General features: G+C 42.4%; 1 protein-coding gene across 1 annotated transcript in view; it reads left to right on the top strand.

Annotated features, from left to right (window-relative positions):
- Nrxn3 (neurexin 3) overlaps window positions 1–19,498 on the top strand; it is a 1,492,393-nt gene that overhangs the window by 42,266 nt on the left and 1,430,629 nt on the right. Inside the window, 1 exon segment of the mRNA XM_038336206.1 lies at window positions 12,365–12,394. Within this exon segment, the coding sequence (XP_038192134.1) occupies window positions 12,365–12,394 (30 nt within the window).

The raw sequence follows: 19,498 nt of genomic DNA, 5'->3' as shown, positions 1-19,498 counted from the left end.
TAGGAGTCGCCATAAGACAAAACTCATTTTTATGCAATGGTCTTCTTAGGCCCAGCTTGGTGGGAGGTCCAGGTTACAGAGAAATCCACCTCTGCAGTGTGTTATTAGATTGGAAGGAACCCTTGGCTGGGCCTGCTTACTTCCCAGTCAGTTGGCCAGTACAGGCCCGGGAAGACTCTCTTGGCTCCCATAGCTCTATGTGATGAGTATATCGGGGAAGGTGCTATTTCTAAGACTATCTTTCTCTTTGGCTATCTTAAAATTATAGTCTTGAGGCTTTATCTCTAAAGACTTAAAATCTTCTTCTTTCCTGCCTTAGAAAGGCAGACCCATGCCAGTGGTTGTGGAACATGCCTGGAATCCTAGCCCTAAGGAGGTTGAGGCAGGAGGATCATGAGATCAAGGGGAGCCTGGCCCACATAAGGAGTCTGATGTCAGACTATACTGTATATCAAGACTCTGTCAAAGGGGAGGAAAGGAAAGAGGAAGGTGGGAGGAAAAGGAAGTGAAAGAAGAGGAAAGGGAGGGCGAGTAAAAAGGCAACCACATGACTGCATGATGAATTTAGTCACATTTCAGTTATTTCTGCAGGGCAAGATGAGAGTTAGAGAAATGTCCTAGAGCCTCCCATGGTCTGAGCTCATCGAATTCGCGTGGGGGTGCTTCTTTGTTGCTTCAATGATGAGAGGCAGCAGAAGCATTTAGTAGTAAAGGACAGTGAGTCCCAAGCATCCTGTGGTATATGGGAAAACACATGCAGAGATCTGTGCTACTCAGGACACCATTGATGAGAATAGCACAGCACAGCTATTCTCTGGAGGAATGGGGCTAGAGAACCTCCACCTCAGCTAGCTAAGTCACACAGCCTGTTCACAGAGACCCCATCAGGCTTTAGACCAGCCATGGAGGTCTGGTAAGGACATAGGCTATAATGGCCAGTTGGCTGGGCCAGGCCTCAGGAGGGGTGGGAGATGGAATGTAGCCCAGAGTCCAGGACAGTGAGTTCCCGTGTGGAGCAGCTTTGCTGACTGTGCGCACAAATGAAAGCATCTGAGGATGCAGTGAGCAAGGGTCCCCTAGTGCTGCCAGCTTAGTAGACAAATGTGTTGGGCCTGGCTGGCTGGCGAGCGCATATAATTCAGGGCGCTCGGGTGGCTGCCGCAAGAACACTGCCAGTTCAAGGCCAGCCTGAGCTACATAGGAAGATTTGTCTCAAATCCATTAGTCAATCAAGATGCTGGGGGGATGTGGGAGGGGTCAGAGAGTGCCCTGAATAGATCAGTCTTCTAAACTGACAGGCGCTATGTGGGTTCAAGCCCTTACTTCGGACTTTGAACTGGGCCATGCGCTTTATTTGTGCTGTTGCCTGCAATCACCACAGCATTTCCCGGGGTGGGGGACATGTTTCATAGGTGAGAGGTAGAGGACTTAGAGGTACAGAAACGTTAACTTTACCCCATACCTCACAATTTGAGGTAGAGCTTGTCTTTCAATTACACTTTAGATTGCAGAGAGCAGAGGTTTGCCAAGCACCAAAATGGCCTGGAGAGTTAATAAAGGAGAGCCAGTCTCATTACAGAAAGGGTTCTCCCAGGTGAGCCTGAGATAGCCGAAGTTAGAGAACCATTGCTTGGAAGAAAGTCATCTGAACGGTGGCGGCTGTGGAGCTTCACCCTTAAGCTTTAATTTCTGCACATGGATGTGAGAGGAAGGAGGGAGAAAGAAAGAGAACAGGAAGAGTAGGCCCCCTTTGTGTCCCAATAACATTTAGGACACCAGGCGGTATAGGTACCATCCAACACAATTAGCCAGCCTCTCCCTCCCCCCTGTGCCCCAATGGGCTCCCATAGTGCAGGGAGAGTTTCATTTTTTTGAGGGTAGAGACTTCTCTGTGCTATATGCCCACTGCCTGCCACACAATCCTGTTAGAATCATTTTGTTTTGGGCGGAAGAGGCCCAATGGGTCATCAAGACTCTGAAGCAAAGTTTTGAATCCTTTGTGTAAAATTTTATTCAGGCATACTTTGAACCCCTTTGGCAATGAGCAGCTCATTGATCCCTTGGTCTTTTCATTCTGTTCCAGCAGGGCAGAATATTTGAGAGCTCTTTCTTTTCGTTAGTTGCTACAGCTTTCCGCACCTGTGCGACTTCCAGCCCTTGGAGATCCATAGAACAGATCTAATTACACTCTAAGTGTTTGAAGTCAAGGCTTTTTGTCTTTGAGGAGTTTCTTTTCTAAGTACTAAAACATCTCCAGTTTATTTGGCCATTCTCATCTAAGGGTTTTTATTCTTTCATCTATGTCATTGTTTCTTGAAAAATGACATCTTTTTCCTATATCTATTCTGAAGAAGGATGCTCACGTAGCGTACAGTACTATGGGCATGATTGGGATCAATTCATGATAGACTGCTCTGTTGCCCTTGTTCTAGATTCTGCACCCATTCAGGGCAGCAGCAAACCCTTTAACTTTCCCTTTTGATAACTTTAGTGTTAAATGGAACTTGAAGTCAGTGAAGACCTTTACTATTTTTGTGTGTACTGCGAAGTCATTTCTCCCCACTTCCTGGACTTGCTCAGTTGGTCTTTCTCTTAGCATGGGGCCACCCTTTGATTCTGTTAAATCTGGCACACCATGGTCTGTTTGGATGCAGTTCTTTCATTGGGAGCATCAACTGATCTTTCTGGTCTTGTGTTATTCATGAATGAGAAGCGATTTCAGAGAAGTTCGTGACAGGGAGATCAAGGACTTTGTTGTGGGATGAGTCTTTTCTAAAAGTCATTCTTGTTGATCCTTTAACCCTTAGAGAGAAAAGCATGACTACTTTTATCTCTTTGCTATCTCTGGCATTCATTCATGAGAAAATCTTGCTACTTCTGGCCTCTAACAGAAAGAACAGATCAGGAGAATGCTGTAAAGGTCTTTGACCCTGTGATTATGCCATATTGATGCTGTCAGTGACTCATAGTGATAATCAGAAGCAACACTTTCTGTTCCATCCAGCCACCATGCTATCAGAACAAGGGTGGTCAAGAGGCAAACAATGATTATCTGATTCATCTACTACCCTACACAAGGCTAGATGATGGGGATTAAACACAGTGGCATCATAAAAAGACAAAACTCAGAGGCAAGAGTCTAGCTGGCCCCTGCTTAAAGAGCCAGTATCAGGATCCCTTCTCTACCACCACCATCACCACCATCATCACCACCACCACCATCACCACCACCACCATCACCACCACCACCATCACCACCACCATCACCACTACCACCATCACCACCACCACTATCACCACCACCACCATCACCACTACCACCATCACCACCACCACTATCACCACCACCACCATCACCACCACCATCACCACCACCACCATCACCACTACCACCATCACCACCACCACTATCACCACCACCACCATCACCACCACCATCACCACCACCACCATCACCACCATCATCACCACCACCACCATCACCACCACTACCACCACCACCACTATCACCACCACCACCACCATCACCACCACCACCATCACCACTACCATCACCACCACTACCACCACCACGACTATACTACGTCAACTGATCCATAGCACTTTGTCACACTTAAGGAAAAGCTAGGAATTCTCATGTGTTATCTTAGGATTGCTCTTACGTAATCATCTGGAAGCTTGTATAGCTCAGCTGGAGCAGTAGTAGGCTCTCCTTGACAACTACCATTGTGGTCATGGGTACTGTTCTTAGAATAATAGTTTAAACCAATTAAATTATTATTTTATAAAGGTCAGAATGAGCCAAATATCAATGTCATCTGATTCCACGCACTATGTTGCTTGATCTCTTTGTGTTTGCATATCTTTGTGTTTCAGGGGTTTGGGGTAGCTAGCTCTTACAGCCTCCCATGTATCTTCTTCTATTGCATGTCTTGCACATGGAGCTGCCTTCCTTATTCTACTCTCTGTTCATGTTGGATGCCTCTTCATATTGCATGTACAACTTTTAGCATGATTGACAGTAGCATATTATAATGATATTGACATATCTTCACCCAGCTTTCAAGTATCTAAGTGAACATGCAAGTCCTTTCAGCCATTCTATGTTTGCCATGACTTTGGGCTCCTCAGAATTCTAGTTATCCTCTATTCACCTGGCTCACTCCCTTCCTAACGTATGACCCCATCCTTTGACCCTAAACCCTGTTAACAGTCAGTGCTGAGGAGAGGGAAGACTAAAAAATTTTCAGTTTCTGGAGTGTTGGGGATATGGGTTTGTGCTTAAATGCCAGAATTTATATCTTTTCCTTAATATTTTTGAGACTCTATGTAGCCTAAGCTAGCCTCAAATTTATGATCCTTTTTCCTCAGCTCCCTGAGTTCTGTGTGCTCCCTGTGAGCACACACCACCAAGCCTAGTCCTTAAAATTAAATTTCTTGCTTGTCTCTTCCTATACTTTTAGATCCCCTTTCTAGTAGCCAGTAAATTAGCTATTTATCTGAGCTGTAGGTCATCACAACATCCAGATGGCAAGTTATGAGTTCTCATTTAAGCCACTGAGCATAACATGGGTCAGCCCTGGGCTGGGGCTGAGTTACTCTTATTACTTACACTTACTCTTCAGGAATGAGGATCAGAGTTGAGATCTCCAGAACACTAGAATCCACATCTATGTTGGCAGATGTTGTGGCCCAACTGTAATTCCAGCCTCTGAAAGTGCAGACAGGGCATCCTCAGAACAAGCTGGTTGGTGAGACTAGCCATATTGGTGAGCTCTGGCTTTGCCTGAGAGACACTGCTTCATTCTGCTTCATTGCTTAAGGTAGAACTGTGGCTGAAGATGTTTCCTGACTTCAGCCTCAGACCCCACATGCGGATGTGCACACATGCATACCTACTACAAACACACAAAAGGGAAAGAATGAAATAGACCACACACACACACACACACACTTCCCTCTTTAAAATGCAAATATTAGCGTGAGACTTTTTTTCTTCCATTCTCGCAAATTTGCAGTCATCTCACTCTAGAGACTAGATCATGTTAGTCTTGCGTTTTGTCAACCTTTCCATCTTCACTGTCTCTTTAGTTCTGAAAAAAAAAAACAGGTGAATGTTTTCATTACTTTCTGATTTTAGGTAATTACAAAAATGTAATGTTGATGCTTGCAGCAATTAGTGACGTTCAATCTTGCTTATTTGGTATAGAAAGAAAGATGATTAATGGGAATTTTTCACTTGGATAAAAGTTATCCTGAAAGTGAATGAATTTAAAGGCTTAGAAGAGATATTGTATTTTCCCTCCTGAATTTTTTCTCTTCCTCTAGTCTTTCTTGAACTACTTTCCCAACTACCCAGCCAGGGTGAAGGAAGGAAGAAAGGATGGATGGAAAATCATCTCATGTAGATGGGTTGATCCTGGTTTGAGATAACATTAACTTAAATAACGGAGATCTTCAGCTTCTGGCCTGGTTTCTGAACTCTTGCCTGTTTCAATAAATGGTTTCTATTCTCTATATTAGTCATTCTCATGACAGGCTTCATCATGACCACAGCTTCTTACAAATGACTTAGATTTTTTACAAATGACTTAGATTACAAATGACTTAGACAGCTATTTCCATTTTTCCTGAGTAGCAAAATCAGCTATCTCCACGGGAGTTTTCCCAAAGGGTATAACATATAGTTTAGGCAACCATATGTATATTTTGCATATGCTTTACATATGATTTACAGTCTGTTCTAAGGCAATTTCAACTTTACATGTCTTACTCATTGGTGATCTTTTCTTTCTTTTATTCCAGTATATACTCTGGGAAGCTGAATATCACAGATATGCAGACATAAATAACATTTAAAGCAAGTTATGAGGGAGTTATTTTGTATCAGATACCTTGTTGGGGTCCAGCATATTGCTAGATCCAGCTAGAGTAGCATTTGTCAGTGTCCAGATTGAAGATACTTTCTTTCCTTCTATTATTATTGTAAATATTTTAAAGGTACTGTAGCTCCCTAAGAATCCTATGTTAGCAACTCTTAATGTATTGCCTATCAAAGGGTCACTTAATCCTATCTCCTGCTCCTTATGTGAGTTTTTATTGAGCTAAATTTTGAGTTGTAATTTAGTATGTGTTCACATCTAAAATATAAGACGGGGTTGTTTTAAAAGTTATAATTCCCTTTGTTCCCATGAGTTCTTGACTCAACCTGTGTCCTTATAACAGCCTTGGAATGTCAGATCCAGAATAAATGCCATGTTTCAGCCAAAGCCAGCAAGCTAGTTCTGAGGCTGGATGTAATCATGTGGATAACTGATGTTAGTGTGCATTTTGACACTCCTCTGAGGTTGACCAGAAAGCCCATCTTCATTTTAACCTATTCCACATCAACCATACATGTAGCCTAAATATAGTCTGGCTTTCACTTCCTTTCTTGCTAATTACGTGCCTCTCATTTAAGATTTTTTTGAACTTTTTTTCCTGTAATTTATGTTGGAAGCCATCTAGTTCTATTTTTAAATATATAATTAGAATATTTTAATGTTGAGCACATAGAAAACTACCTCAGCACCCTCCCACCCTTACCAGGGTAAGACGGAGCTCTACCCCCTTTCCTTCATGTTTCTTCCACTTACTTATCTCCTATGGCATGAAGAGAGTGTTTTCAGTCCTTTAATTCAACTGAACCCCTTCTCAGATCATTTCATTATGGTGCTAAATGCCCAGTGGACATTTTTGCTTGAAAACTCTTTCTCTCCAACTTCATCATGTCTAATAGAGAACTCATTATCTCCCACCACTCCAAATATCGTTCCCCACCTCATTTCACTTTCTTTAGTTCTTCTCTTGCTTTTCCATTTCCCCATCGCTCATCTGCCTCTCCTCATAGCATCTTCTTCATCATCAAAGTCTGCTAAATCCTTTTCTCCCTTTCTGTCTCTGCTATTTGAGAATCACTGGGTCCTTTGCCTCTGACTGATCTTTCTTCTTTTGTCTTATTCCCTTAATTTGTTTCATCCCTGCTACTGCAATAGTAATCTTCCTCAACATTGCTTTCTCCAGGTCATTTGCCTGCCCGTGAACCCCCAGTGTCTCCCATCAGCTGTAAGATCAAGTTAATTTTCTTTAGTCTTGAAACTTATGACTTCCATGCTTGGATTATTAGGATTATCTGGTTTTTATATAAGCTAATAATACGTTTGCATTCTTTTTTTCCATATAGTATATTATTACATGCTTATCATGTACCCAGAAATGCCTTTCTTTCTGGAAAGGAGAACAGGGTGGTCTTGGGAGGTCATGGTACTACTTTCACCACATCTTAAACCATTTTTACTGCATGTGTATGTATGAATATGTGTGCACTTATGTGCTTACAGGGAAAACTTCAACTGTCTATTTCCTTTGAGATACTGTCTGTCATTGGCCTGGAGCTGACAGATTAGGCTGGACTGACTGGCTAGTGAGCTTCAGGAATCCTCCTGTCTCTGCTTCCCCTGTGCTGATATTATGAGTATGAGCCAGCATGTCTGGCATTTTTTTTGTGGGTTCTTAAGCTCCAACTCGGGTCTTTGTGCTCACAAGACTGAGGTAAAAATGAACCATACCCTCAGTCCTTAAGCCATTTTTGAAGGTGTATTTAAAATCTCCTGGCCTTGCAGGAACTTTCTCTGAATATGCGGCATCAGTCTCTACTCATTATTGCATGGATTCATAACTTGATACTTATCTATTAGATACCATCTATTCATTCTTCATTCAACTGTCAAATATATACTGAGTGTCGGATACTAAATAGGTAAATGTTTCTCTGTGTGTTCATATATTTTTATAGTTCATATCCTATGTAGGCATAGGCTAGTGGTTCTCAACCTGTGAGTCACAACCTCACTGGGAGTTACATATCAAATATCCTGTATATCAGATATTTACATTATGATTCATGATAGCACAAAAATGGCAGTTATGAAATGGGGCTGGCGTAACTGGATATCAACATGTAGAAGAATGAAAATAGATCAATATCTATCACCATGCACAAAACTCAAGTCCAAATGGATTAAAGACCTCAACATAAAGCCGGCCACACTGAACCTCATAGAAGAGGAAGTGGGAAGTACACTTGAACACATTGGCACAGGAGACCATTTCCTAAATACAACCCCAGTAGCACAGACACTGAGAGAAACAATTAATAGATGGGACCTCCTGAAACTGAAAAGCTTCTGTAAAGTAAAGAACGCGGTCAACAAAACAAAACGAGAGCCTACAGAATGGGAAAAGATCTTCACCAACCCCACATTAGACAGAGGTCTGATCTCTAAAATATACAAAGAACTCAAAAAATTGGTCATCAAAAGAATAAATAATCCAATTAAAAATGGAGTATAGACCTAAACAGAGAACTCTCAACAAAGAAATATAAAATGGCTGAAAGACACTTAAGGAAATGCTCAACATTCTTAGTTATCAGAGAAATGCAAATCAAAACAAATCTTACACCTGTAAGAATGGCCAAGATAAAAGAAAACAAAACAAAACACTGATGATAGCTTATGCTGGAGAGGATGTGGGGAAAGGGAACAGTCCTCCATTGCTGGTGGGAGTGCAAGCTGCTACAGCCCCTTTGGATGTCAGGGTGGCAATTTCTCAGAAAATTAGGAAACAACCTTCCTCAAGACCCAGCAATACCACTTTTGGGTATATAGCCAAAGGATGCTCAATCGTGCCACAAAGACATGTGCTCAACTATGTTCACAGCAGCATTATTTGTCATAGCCAGAATGTGGAAACAACCTAAGTGCCCCCTACCGAAGAATGGATAAGGAAAATGTGGGACATTTACACAATGGAATTCTACACAGCAGAAAAAATAACAGCACCTTGAATTTTACAAGTAAATGGATGGGGCTAGAAAACATCATTTTGAGTGAGGGAACCCAGACCCACACAGTTATCATATGTACTCACTCATAAGTGGTTTTAAAACATAAAACAAAGAAAACAAGCCTACAAATCACAATCCCAGGAACCCAAGACAACAAAGAGGCCACTAAGAGAGACATACATGGATCTAATCTACATGAGAAGGAGAAAAAGACAAGATCTCCTGAGTAAATTGGGAGCATGGGGACCATGGGAGAAGGTTTAAGGGGGAGGGGAGAGGCAGTGAGGGAAGCAGAGAAAAATGTAGAGCTCAATAAAATCAATAATTAAAAATGCAGTTATGAAATAGCAATGAAATAATTTTATGGTTTGAATCACCACAACAGGAGTAACTGTCTTAAAGGGTGGAAGCATTAAGAAGGCTGAGAATCACTGGCATAGACTTCTATAAGTATATTTAAAACTCAAGGCAATGTATGAAGTAATCATTATTATCTGTATTTTCTAGATAGGAAAAAAATCAAAGTCCAGAAACATTCCTCTCTTTTCTTAAAGTAACAAGGTATAAAGTAGCAGAGATGAACTTTTAATTTGGCTCTGGAGCCACTTATTAAATATCCTCTTCTACACAGTCACGTACCAGTACCAAGCCATCTGTGTGCACCTGTGAAGATAAACACACAGACCCCTGCCCTGCGACAATTCCTGGAGGCCAAGGATGCTGTGTTTCCCTCACATGTATCCATACCCCTCATCCTAGTCTTTGCAGAGAGTAATATTTGAATAGCTTGAGCTGTTGGTTGTTGGTACTTTCATGAGCAGTTGAAGGAGCCAAAATTTTTTTATTTGCTATTTTTAAAATTAAGATATAATTATATCATTTCTTCCCTTCCTCCAACCCTTCCTATGCCCCCTCCTTTAACTCATGACCCTTTTTTTTCTTGAATTATTGCTGAGATTTCAAATGGCAAGTAGTGTTTTGAGAGAGAAAGAAAAACAAAGAATTCTAGACTAGAACAGGGTACTTTGGAATTATTGGCTACTTAATTCTGTAAGTTTTGAGGATAGGTTTGAATAAGAAAATATACTAATATGCATCTCTTGAGAATAAAGTAAAATCCTCCTCACAGAAAGTAAAATAAAAAATAATCGTATTTTGGTCTCCTCTCTTCTTGCAACCTGTTTCCTGGTGGGTTTTGTCTGTTTTGCTTTATCTCTTCAATACCAAAGTTTGACATTAGGATTCCATAACTGCATTCCTGACTTCATACATGACTTGAGCTTTTTTTTTTTTTTTAGAAGAGGAAGAAGATGAACGTTTTACTTAGATGATAATGCTACAACTATGTAGGTAGCCTAATAAAACCTGACGAGTACATATCTGAAATTTAAGAAACACAGGGGTAGGTTATTTGCATTTTAAAAGGATTCTTCCCTTCACTAGAAGATCCACTGTGGGGTTCCATTAAACACCCAATTCCTCTAGCTACATTTATCATGCAATTTAATTTACTAAAATTTGATTTATATGCCACCATATAAATTTCAAATTTCTGTGAGCATGGGAATCCTGTGAGCAACTGATTTAAATTTCAGATCTTGTGCCAGCACCCCCAACCCCTTCCCCACCCCAGGATTCTAATTTAGCTTGCTTGGGGTACGGTCCTGTATCTTCACACTTTATTTGCTTTGGGAAGTACATTAGCTGGAGCCCCACTGGTGGGTTTACTACCAAGCGGCCCATTTACTCTTCATTTGGAAAATTTTACATACATTTTTGGATCAGGTGGAATCTCCCATAACCTTCCTGCTCTTGGTGAAGCTATAAACACCTTCAGTCTTGTGTGTATAACAGTTGACCCCCCCCCCCAAAAAAAAAAAACCTCTTCAAGCACCCTATTTTATTCTGAGATATCTTTTCTGGTCTTTACTCTTATTTCTCAAAGGTGACAAAACCCTCTGGATGTTGTGTTCCGGTCACCCTCATTTCCACAGACTCCAGCCCCTGCCCCACATCCTTTCCTGTCTGTGCTCTTGACCTTGATGCTGGTCCCTAGGACCTGGCCGCCAAGAATCAGCTATGGAGGAAAGGCTGTTTCTGTGTGTCCTCTAAAATCTAAGCTTCTTTCTTCTCCTCTCTTCCTTCTATTCCTCTGGCTCATTGAAAACTAAAATAAGAAAAGAGGGAAAAAAAAAGAAAAAAAATCAAAAAAGTTTTTGTGAACAAAGCAAATTGTGAACCTTGCTTTGTCGCGATTTCATTCTTCCATGAGTGCTAATCCTGGTCCTACCGCCCTGAGTGCCAGGACCTGAGCTTTAAAAATATGATTATAGTTTAATGAAATTTGTTTCAAAAAATAGACTCCATGACATTTATGGCACGCATATCTATGTATTTAATATATCACTGATCTTTTAAAAGTCAGTTTCTTGACCTACATTTAGCCTCTGATTACTTTTCTAAATCTCTAGTAATCTCCAAAAACATTTAGAGATTTCCATACTTTAGAGGGTTTTTTGTCCTTTATTAATCCTCTATATCCCTGAGTTCTGCTTTGAGTAGAGGCTCTCGGGGGGTGATCTGGGTTTTGTGAGATATTTTTCGTGCTAATAGAAGCAGCGCAAGAGCAAACAGCCGGTGTGGTTGGCTACTGTGCAGTTGGAAACCTTTTCTATTAGTAGACTTACCAGAGCTTATGCTTTCCTTGTCCCGAGAAGCCCTGAAGAACCGAATTTGCCCCCTGTAAGAACTCTCCAGAGGTCCTGTTAGTTGTGTACTGGTATTTTGTATGCCTTCTTTAGCCCATTCAGTTCAGGGCTAGGCTTTTCTTGTGAAACATGAGAGACTTTCTAGTACAGCTGAAGAGGTAGAAGACAGAGTGTGGGTATCGCTGGTTAAAGCGAAAATGGTTCTAGGTGATCTGAGCAACCTTTGCAAGTAGGAAGTGTGTTGATGCATCCAGTATGGTCCAATTTATGTAGAGAACAATATAATGCATAGGAAAAATGGTTGTCACCCTCTAGATAGTGAGATTTTTAACTCATTCTTTTCTTCTTTTTTTACTCTTGGCGTTTTCCCCAGTTTCTATAGTGAACATGCATTACTGATGCAAGTAATTTGAAAGAAACTGTTAACCCGATACTTTTGAGTCTCTTTCTCAGAGACCTAATCTTGGTAGATCCTTCACAAATCCTATGGATTGCTAAGAATAACAATAAAAAGGAAGTCCTTGGTATTATTCAGCAAATGGAAACCTGTTCTTTAGAAGGGAGAGGGCCAACCTACTCCCACAGTGTGGGGGCTGGTGTTCAGGGTGTGTTGCATGCTACTGTGTGTGTGTGTGTGTGTGTGTGTGTGTGCATGTGTCCTTTCTACACTTCGTTCTGTGCAACAATTATGAGAATTTTGCTTTGCATTTGGGATTTTAACCATCTTCTCTCTCCCCCTTTCTCTTTTTCTCTCCCCCGCCCCGCTCAGGCCTTTCCCACCTTATGATGAGTGAACAAGGTAGGTGCTGTGGTCCTGCAGATGCCTGAACTGCTTGCCTCTGTGCCTCTGCCTGGTCATTCCGAGCCTCCTCCATAGAAGGCCATTTGCTGCCTGTTCCTCCTGCTGTGGGCCAGACTGGGAGCAGGGGCCACTCTGCTGCTGAGGAACACCTTTCCCGATGCACCATGATGCCCCACCTCCTACTCCCAGCTTCTCCACTCCTCCTCACCATTTGTGATCTGGGTGAGGCAGGGCACTGGCCCTGCTAGGCTGCCTCTAAGAGGGAAGCATGAAACAAGGCATGACACATTGGTAATGGGGGTGAATGAAGCTAATTTCAGAGCAACCAGGCAGTTAACTTCCTCCTGCTCCTCCTAGGTCCCAGGCTGGGAACCAGCTTGGGAACAAGGAGCAGGGTTTCTCCCTGAACTTTACACTGGGTAAAGATTTGCTGCATTTCCCCCCCCCCCCCCCCCCCATTCTGCTGCCATCTTGATGACATTTCCACCCTTCCTGGTCAAAAGAAGCCCTTGGGGGTCTTTTTTTTTTCTGTTTTAAATTCTATATAAAAGAATAAAAGGATTCACCAAAAAACATGCTAATGTCCTCATGGTAGGATTCTAACTCATTATACACCCTGAAGAAAACTGCATATAAAGATCTGTAAATTCAGCATCTGCAACCTAAAATATTCAAATATGCAGGAAATTCAGCTCAGCTAGGCATGGGGTGGGTTGTGAATGAAGCCTTTTTCTCCTCAGTAAAAATTTTCCACATTATCAGCCCAAATCAGGATCTGAGAACCGAGCCCACTTAAAATTGTCTTTTGCTTCACTGTTCAATTGCTACTATTGTGTTTCTTCCGAGCCTTGGGGCGATTGCAAGATGAGTCTACCTGCCTTGCCCTGTCACCAAAAGACTATTCTTTAATTTTTCTTATCTGTTTCTTTTCAAAACACACATCAGACTCAATGTTCCTTTGGGAGGATCAAGAAAAGAAAGATGTGGAGGAGTTCCACATACGATTTTTTTTCTCGGTCTTTGGAGAGCACACAGTCATTTCCCTTCCCCTACTCTCTCAAATTGACCTATCGGATGGTGTGGTCGTAAGAGAGATGCCATCGGTCAAGTAACCACCCGGGACTGAAAGACACTGTTTAGCAGCTGGAGGAAGACAGTTGAGAGCATCCTGAATTACTAAGGCTGCTTTTCTAATGTAAGTGTGTTCCTTAGCATGAGCCAAGGTGTGGGCTCTATAAATTTCAAGACAGTGTTGGTTTTGTAGAGAACAGATATCAATATATATCTGAAGGGGAGGGTCAGGTGAGTCCTCTAGGGCTAGGTAAAAAAGCTAGAATGAAGGCTGCCTGTTCTTGTAGCTTAGTGAGGGGACGCAATGCCAAGTGTTAGGAGGTAAATATGCGTAGAGGATGGGCTTGATATAGACCTAGTATTTGGATACTTTGTGAAACAAAAGTTTTCCTGTTGAAGAAAGACAGAGTTCCTTGAATTGCTGGAATTTAATGGTCTGCACTCGATGACAAGTGACACCATATATCAGGTCGTCAGAGTCCTTATGATAGGACCTCCTCCTGTGTTCTCCAGTGCTGTGCTCCTGCTTTCTTTTCGTGAAGCCTCCCAGCATTTCAAGTGCTTCCAAGTACTGCACATACCATATTGCTAGTATCACAGGGTGGGCAGGTGGGCTGATATGGAGGGACTCCCTTGATCTTAACCTAACTTATTTCAGGCACACTAATGCACCATAGGAAGGTTAGATTCCAACGTTGGTATGAGCAGTGTTTGGAGACTTTGTAGCACGTACCTTACTCTAACCCCACATGTGCCATTGTGCAGTATTCAAGTCCAACCATGCTCTAGGCTAGTATCCCTTCAAGGGAAAATAAATGAACCGTGCAGACACAGATGCTGTGAATTCCTTCTTTAAACAAGCTTCAGGAAAAGATGCAGACTTCTTCTGGGTGATGGTGCCACTAAGGGTTTAAGTTGCTATTGGAGGCTTAATTTGACTTAAGAAATCTATTTGACTTCATTCCATGTCCTCTCGTTCTTTTCCATTTTCCCTTTATCCATTCTTATCCCTTCAATGACCGCCTTAAAACCCACCACTCTTCTTCCCACCAGTACCCCCTGCCTTCTCTTAATCCCTGCACATGGGAGCTAGGGGCTTCTGCCTGGTTCCCACTGAATCTGCAGAATTAATATTTGGTGTCCACCAATACATGTGATATTTATGTGTGTTGTGTGTGCATCCCTTAGAGTTGTATGCCACATCTTGGTCCTCGTGTCTCATGTGAATGTCGGGAAATCGAGATTCTCAAAGACTTTCCCTAATCACGCTCTTTAAGATTGGTTATATGTGTGCAATTTCACATCCACGTGGCTGTGTAGTGCTTTTGCATGCAGAATTTGCCATGTTTCTAAGGCTATAACTGAGAAGAAACAAGTGAGATGAAGCTTAAACATGAAGCCGATGGATGCAGCTTGGCTGACTCCGGCATTTGTTCCTTAAGCCTCCCACCATGCATTCGCTTTGTGCTGCCTCCTGAGGATGATGTGAGGCAACATCCTGTGCTGTCTGTCCTGAGATTTGCCATGTGTATTACCTGTCGTTGTGCCTTCAGTGTCCTGATGTCCACTCTCTTTCTCTCTCGCTCTCTTGTGCCTCCATGGTGGACACCATGCTTCCTCTCCTTAACGGGACCTTCTGCTTCCTTTCTGTAGGTAGAAGTAAAGGTATAGACCACTTTATTTATCATTCTACCAACCTGTCAATGTGCATTCTGAATTACCCATGTATGTGAGCAGAACTGTTGGTTCTGATGAACGTATAGGGCATATTAAAATTTACTGCTTTTAACGGCATGTAAAAGAAATTTTTAAAAAGCCATTGTGATCATTGTCCTTCAATGAACCCTGTGTTCAGTGTTGGGGACGGTTCTGCCTCCCCATAAAGCCTGCTTGGACCTTATGTATGATGCATGTGGTGTCCAGCAGGAACAGGGTCTCTGGCAGTAGACATGCTGTGTAGAAATGTTTCTTACTTCATTGCAAGAAGGTCTAAGACCTTCCTTGTGATGTGTGTTTCAGGCACAGGGGAGATAGGGAAAGGTGTCTCATAATTGCTGGGTTTTATGCAAAACTGAATTTGGGGTATCATCAGCACCTGGGCAATCATGGAAGAGTAAGGAGAGATGATTGAAGAATTGCCTGATTTTACTAACTGTAGATTTTTGGAGTGTTTCTTTCTTGCTTTTTTTTTTTTACTTCAGTGCTGTAATTTTTGTATTTGTGGGGGGAATATTAAGACTGGGTGATAGACAAGGAAAGTTGGAAGCAGGCAAACATGGGGAAAATATAAAAGTAAAAGCACATTACATTGAGATGAGGAAGAGGAGAAAGAGGTGGTAGGGGTGCTGGTGCACAAAGCCAGCCTTTTGACAGGTATTCAGGGAAGAGAGGGGACGAGTGGGTAAGTTTCTTATACTTTGCCGTGCCTTCACACCTTTGGGTGGCTCAACTCACCTATCCATTCCCAAGTTCAAAGGACCTGGCTCATTGGCTCAAATTGGATTAGCTGTGCCTGAGTGAAGGAGAAGCTAATTGGTAAATTAGGAATATGTGTATCCATCTAGTTGTCCCTTCTGGATAATGCTCCCCTGTCTTGGCGGGGCAGTGCACTGCTGTTTTCCTCAAAAGTTGCCAAATGGCACAAGTATGGAGAGTAAATTCGACTGTGGAGATAGGGCCAAAAGATGGGACTGATGAGTTATTCACCATGTTTAGCGGAGGGCTGGGCAGTGGAATTATCACCTCTCATTTCAATTTTGTGTTTTCTGTACACGGCCTTGGGAGTGTTTGGGCCCTTTCCACTGTGAGCTTGGATGGTTGCCTGCTCCTTTAGTACTAAGTCTGGGTGGGCTCATTCTCAGAAATGTGCCACCCTGAACCATCACCCCAACCCCTGTTGCTGGATTGACACTTTTGGATAAGAGTAGGTGGGGAAAGGAAGAGGCCAGTGACCAGAGACCTCTTTATAGGTGAAACCACCCCTGCCTATGACTTGGTCTATTGGATATGGGTGTACCCTTTCTCTCCTCTCTTATCCCTTCCATCCTCTTGTCTCTTTATTTCTCCCTTAAAATTGGTGTTTTGGGTGCCTGTGGGCTTTTGCATGTAGAATCTTTCTTTCTGTGGGTCACTGTTGTCACCCTCACTGGTGTGCCAGCCACTGTGCTCTGTGCTTTGTGGCCTGGTCATCCTTAATATCCACTATTCAACTATGAGGTCTCTGGTGGCAGTGTCTGTGTTTAATGATATTGATAACTAGACTCAGAGAGATGTTAGGTGACTTCTAAATGAGGATCAAGTCCAAAATCCCTGACCAGTGCTCTCTGTGCCCTGTCTGAGATACACGTCTGATCTCCATGTGCCCTGGCTGAGATATATGTGTGATCTCCATGTACTTGCCTCCAGGCTGCCTCTCAGATGATGCTTGGTCTTAAGTTCCAGCCTGCCACCTTACATTTGCTGTAACATGTATCTATATAAATGTCACCTCGGACTGTCCACTCAGTATGTCCAAAACTTAGTGTCATTTGTCTACAAACCAGTTTCCTGTTCCAACACCCTATCTTCCTCACCACCCACTAGAAACTTCTTTCTATCATCCTCCTGAATGCTTCCCTTCCGAAGGTGGGGAAAAAAGTGGAGAGAGCCTTCTGTGACTGGCTCTAGAATGGCTTCTGCATCTGTCTGCATGCAGAGCGTATTAGGTTGTCATCCTTTCCTAGGCTGTGTCCCTGGTCCTTTTCCCTTCCTGTCAGCCCACTGATGGGAAACCTGTTGAAACTCTGTTGTCTACCACGTGGGATACAGGATTAGCCACCTCACTGTTAGAGCTGTCTTCAATGGGCCCTGTTTTTCTAATTTAACTTTTTCCTGGGAGCTCTGATGCCAAATTACTACTTCAGCCAAACCCGCCACCAGCTTCTCGTGCAACCCTGCTTACTTTGCTTTTCTCTTAACAGCCCCTTCTCCCCGTCCTCTGCCCACCAGACTAACACTTACAACTCCTGTTTTACTTAATGCTGTCCTCAACATGCAGGCTTGAGCTCTCCCTCCACGCATCTCTCTCACAACTTGTATTCAACTTATTGGAAATTGGTCCGCTCTTCTCTATAGATTGCAAATACGCAGAGGACAAATATTTTCATTGGTTAATGTCCAGACGTGCTTAGTATAATGTGCTGCATGAGGAAGGGATTCAAAGTCTCTAATCCTTCTTATCTTGCCATCAATCATTTCTCCAAAAGTGAAAATAAAGCAGAAATTAAAATGAAATCTGCTCATGTAGCTCATCAGCTCAAAAGCTTTCTCATTTGGCGGCTTCTCATTGAGTCATTTTCAAGATGTTTTCTGTCTTAGGTTTTACATATAACCTGGCCCCACTGTGACCTCGGCCAGCCCACACTTTCTAGAGCCTCTGGTGCCCTTTATGTCAATTCACATTGCTTTTCACTTCCGGAGAGGTTTTTTTTTCTTTTTTTTAGATCTTCCTTCTTTCCAGAATGTTCCTTTCCCTCCTAATATCCTAAGGTTCAGTCTCCTGGGTAAGCCAAACTTCACGCTTCTGTTGTAAAATGCCCACACTGGTTTGCATGATGCATAGGGTGTAGGGTCATGTTTCAGTCGCCACATCCCCCAGAAAAGTATACACGGCCGTGTTATGGCCACTATTGTCAGCCGTATCGCGTGAGCTCAGATTTTGGTTCAAAGCTGTACATGATGGGTGCCAAGAGAATTGAGTAATACTTAACTAAGTCAAAAAAAATTAGGTGTAGATATGGTGCAGAAATAGGCAGGATTTGATTTTTCAGTTGTGACGTCATTAGTGGAGTCATTCTCCTTCAAACGCTTGCACCCCTTACTGCTATCCTTATTACTGTACCCACTAAACAAAGATGTACCAGAGTAATGGGGTGAGACCAGGCATTCTGTCTCCAATACTACCCCCCCTTTACTGGGTCTTTTCCTGGTCCTGTGTATTAGAGGGAAATGGTTGCAGATTATACTAGGCCAAAAGCGAGGAAGATCTTAAATTAATTTTAAGTGTTTGTCACTTAGAAAAGACTAGATATGTCTCAGATCATGTCATTCTTTAAAAGCTCAGTGACTGAACAGTAATAAGCTCTGTGATGTCAAAATCTATAGAACTGATCAGGAGTTCAGATGTAACTCTACTCTTAGGAAGACATTGAACAGCATTTGACTGTAGGCGGAGGCTGCCCATTCATTCCTGGATTTCCAGACCTGAAATAATTACACAGAAACTGAATTAATTAAATCACTGCTTGGCTTATTAGCTCTATCTTCTTATTGGCCAGCTCTTACATCTTAATTTAACCCACTTCTGTTAATATGTGTATCACCACGTGGCTGTGGCTTATTGGCAAGGTTCTGTCTGGCATCTGTCTCTGGCTGGGCTGCATGGCTTCTCCTGACTCCGCCTTCTTCTCCCAGCATTCAGTTTAATTTTCCCCACCTAGCTCTACTCTATCCTATCATAGGCCAAGGCAGCTTCTTTATTCATTGACCAATAAAAGCAACACATATATAAGACTTCCCACACCATATGACCAAAGGCAAGTGAGGTTTTATCCAGCAGTGACTGACTAGAGAAGTTTTTCTTTCAGTATTTTCTAGCTTTTAGACATTATTTCCATGGCTTCTGATTAAGAATTAAGTGTGTGTTTGGGTCCATTCCCCTTTCTTTTGTCTATTTGGAGGCAGTCTATGCTGAGGCAAGTGATCAAATACTTTCCCTTGAAATTGAATTTGGAGCAGGAGTTGCCAACCCAGATGCCAACAGAGACCTCATAGCTATCATAAAGACTAGAACTAGGAAGAGGAAGAAAATGCTAGGTGGTGGTGGTAGAAACTGGCAAACTAGAGTATCCATATCCTGTTGGAGTTAGGAGACCCTTCTCTGCACCAAATGATTGCTACCAAGCAAGATGTGGTTTCTGGATCACCAGAGCTTCAAGATAGACTGGAAGTGTGTTTTATAAGACATGGTCAGTTTCTAACTTCATTCTCTCC

This window comes from Arvicola amphibius, chromosome 7 (assembly GCF_903992535.2).
Source record: "Arvicola amphibius chromosome 7, mArvAmp1.2, whole genome shotgun sequence".
Lineage (NCBI taxonomy): Eukaryota > Metazoa > Chordata > Mammalia > Rodentia > Cricetidae > Arvicola > Arvicola amphibius.
This window is presented reverse-complemented; position numbering and strand designations above follow the sequence as displayed.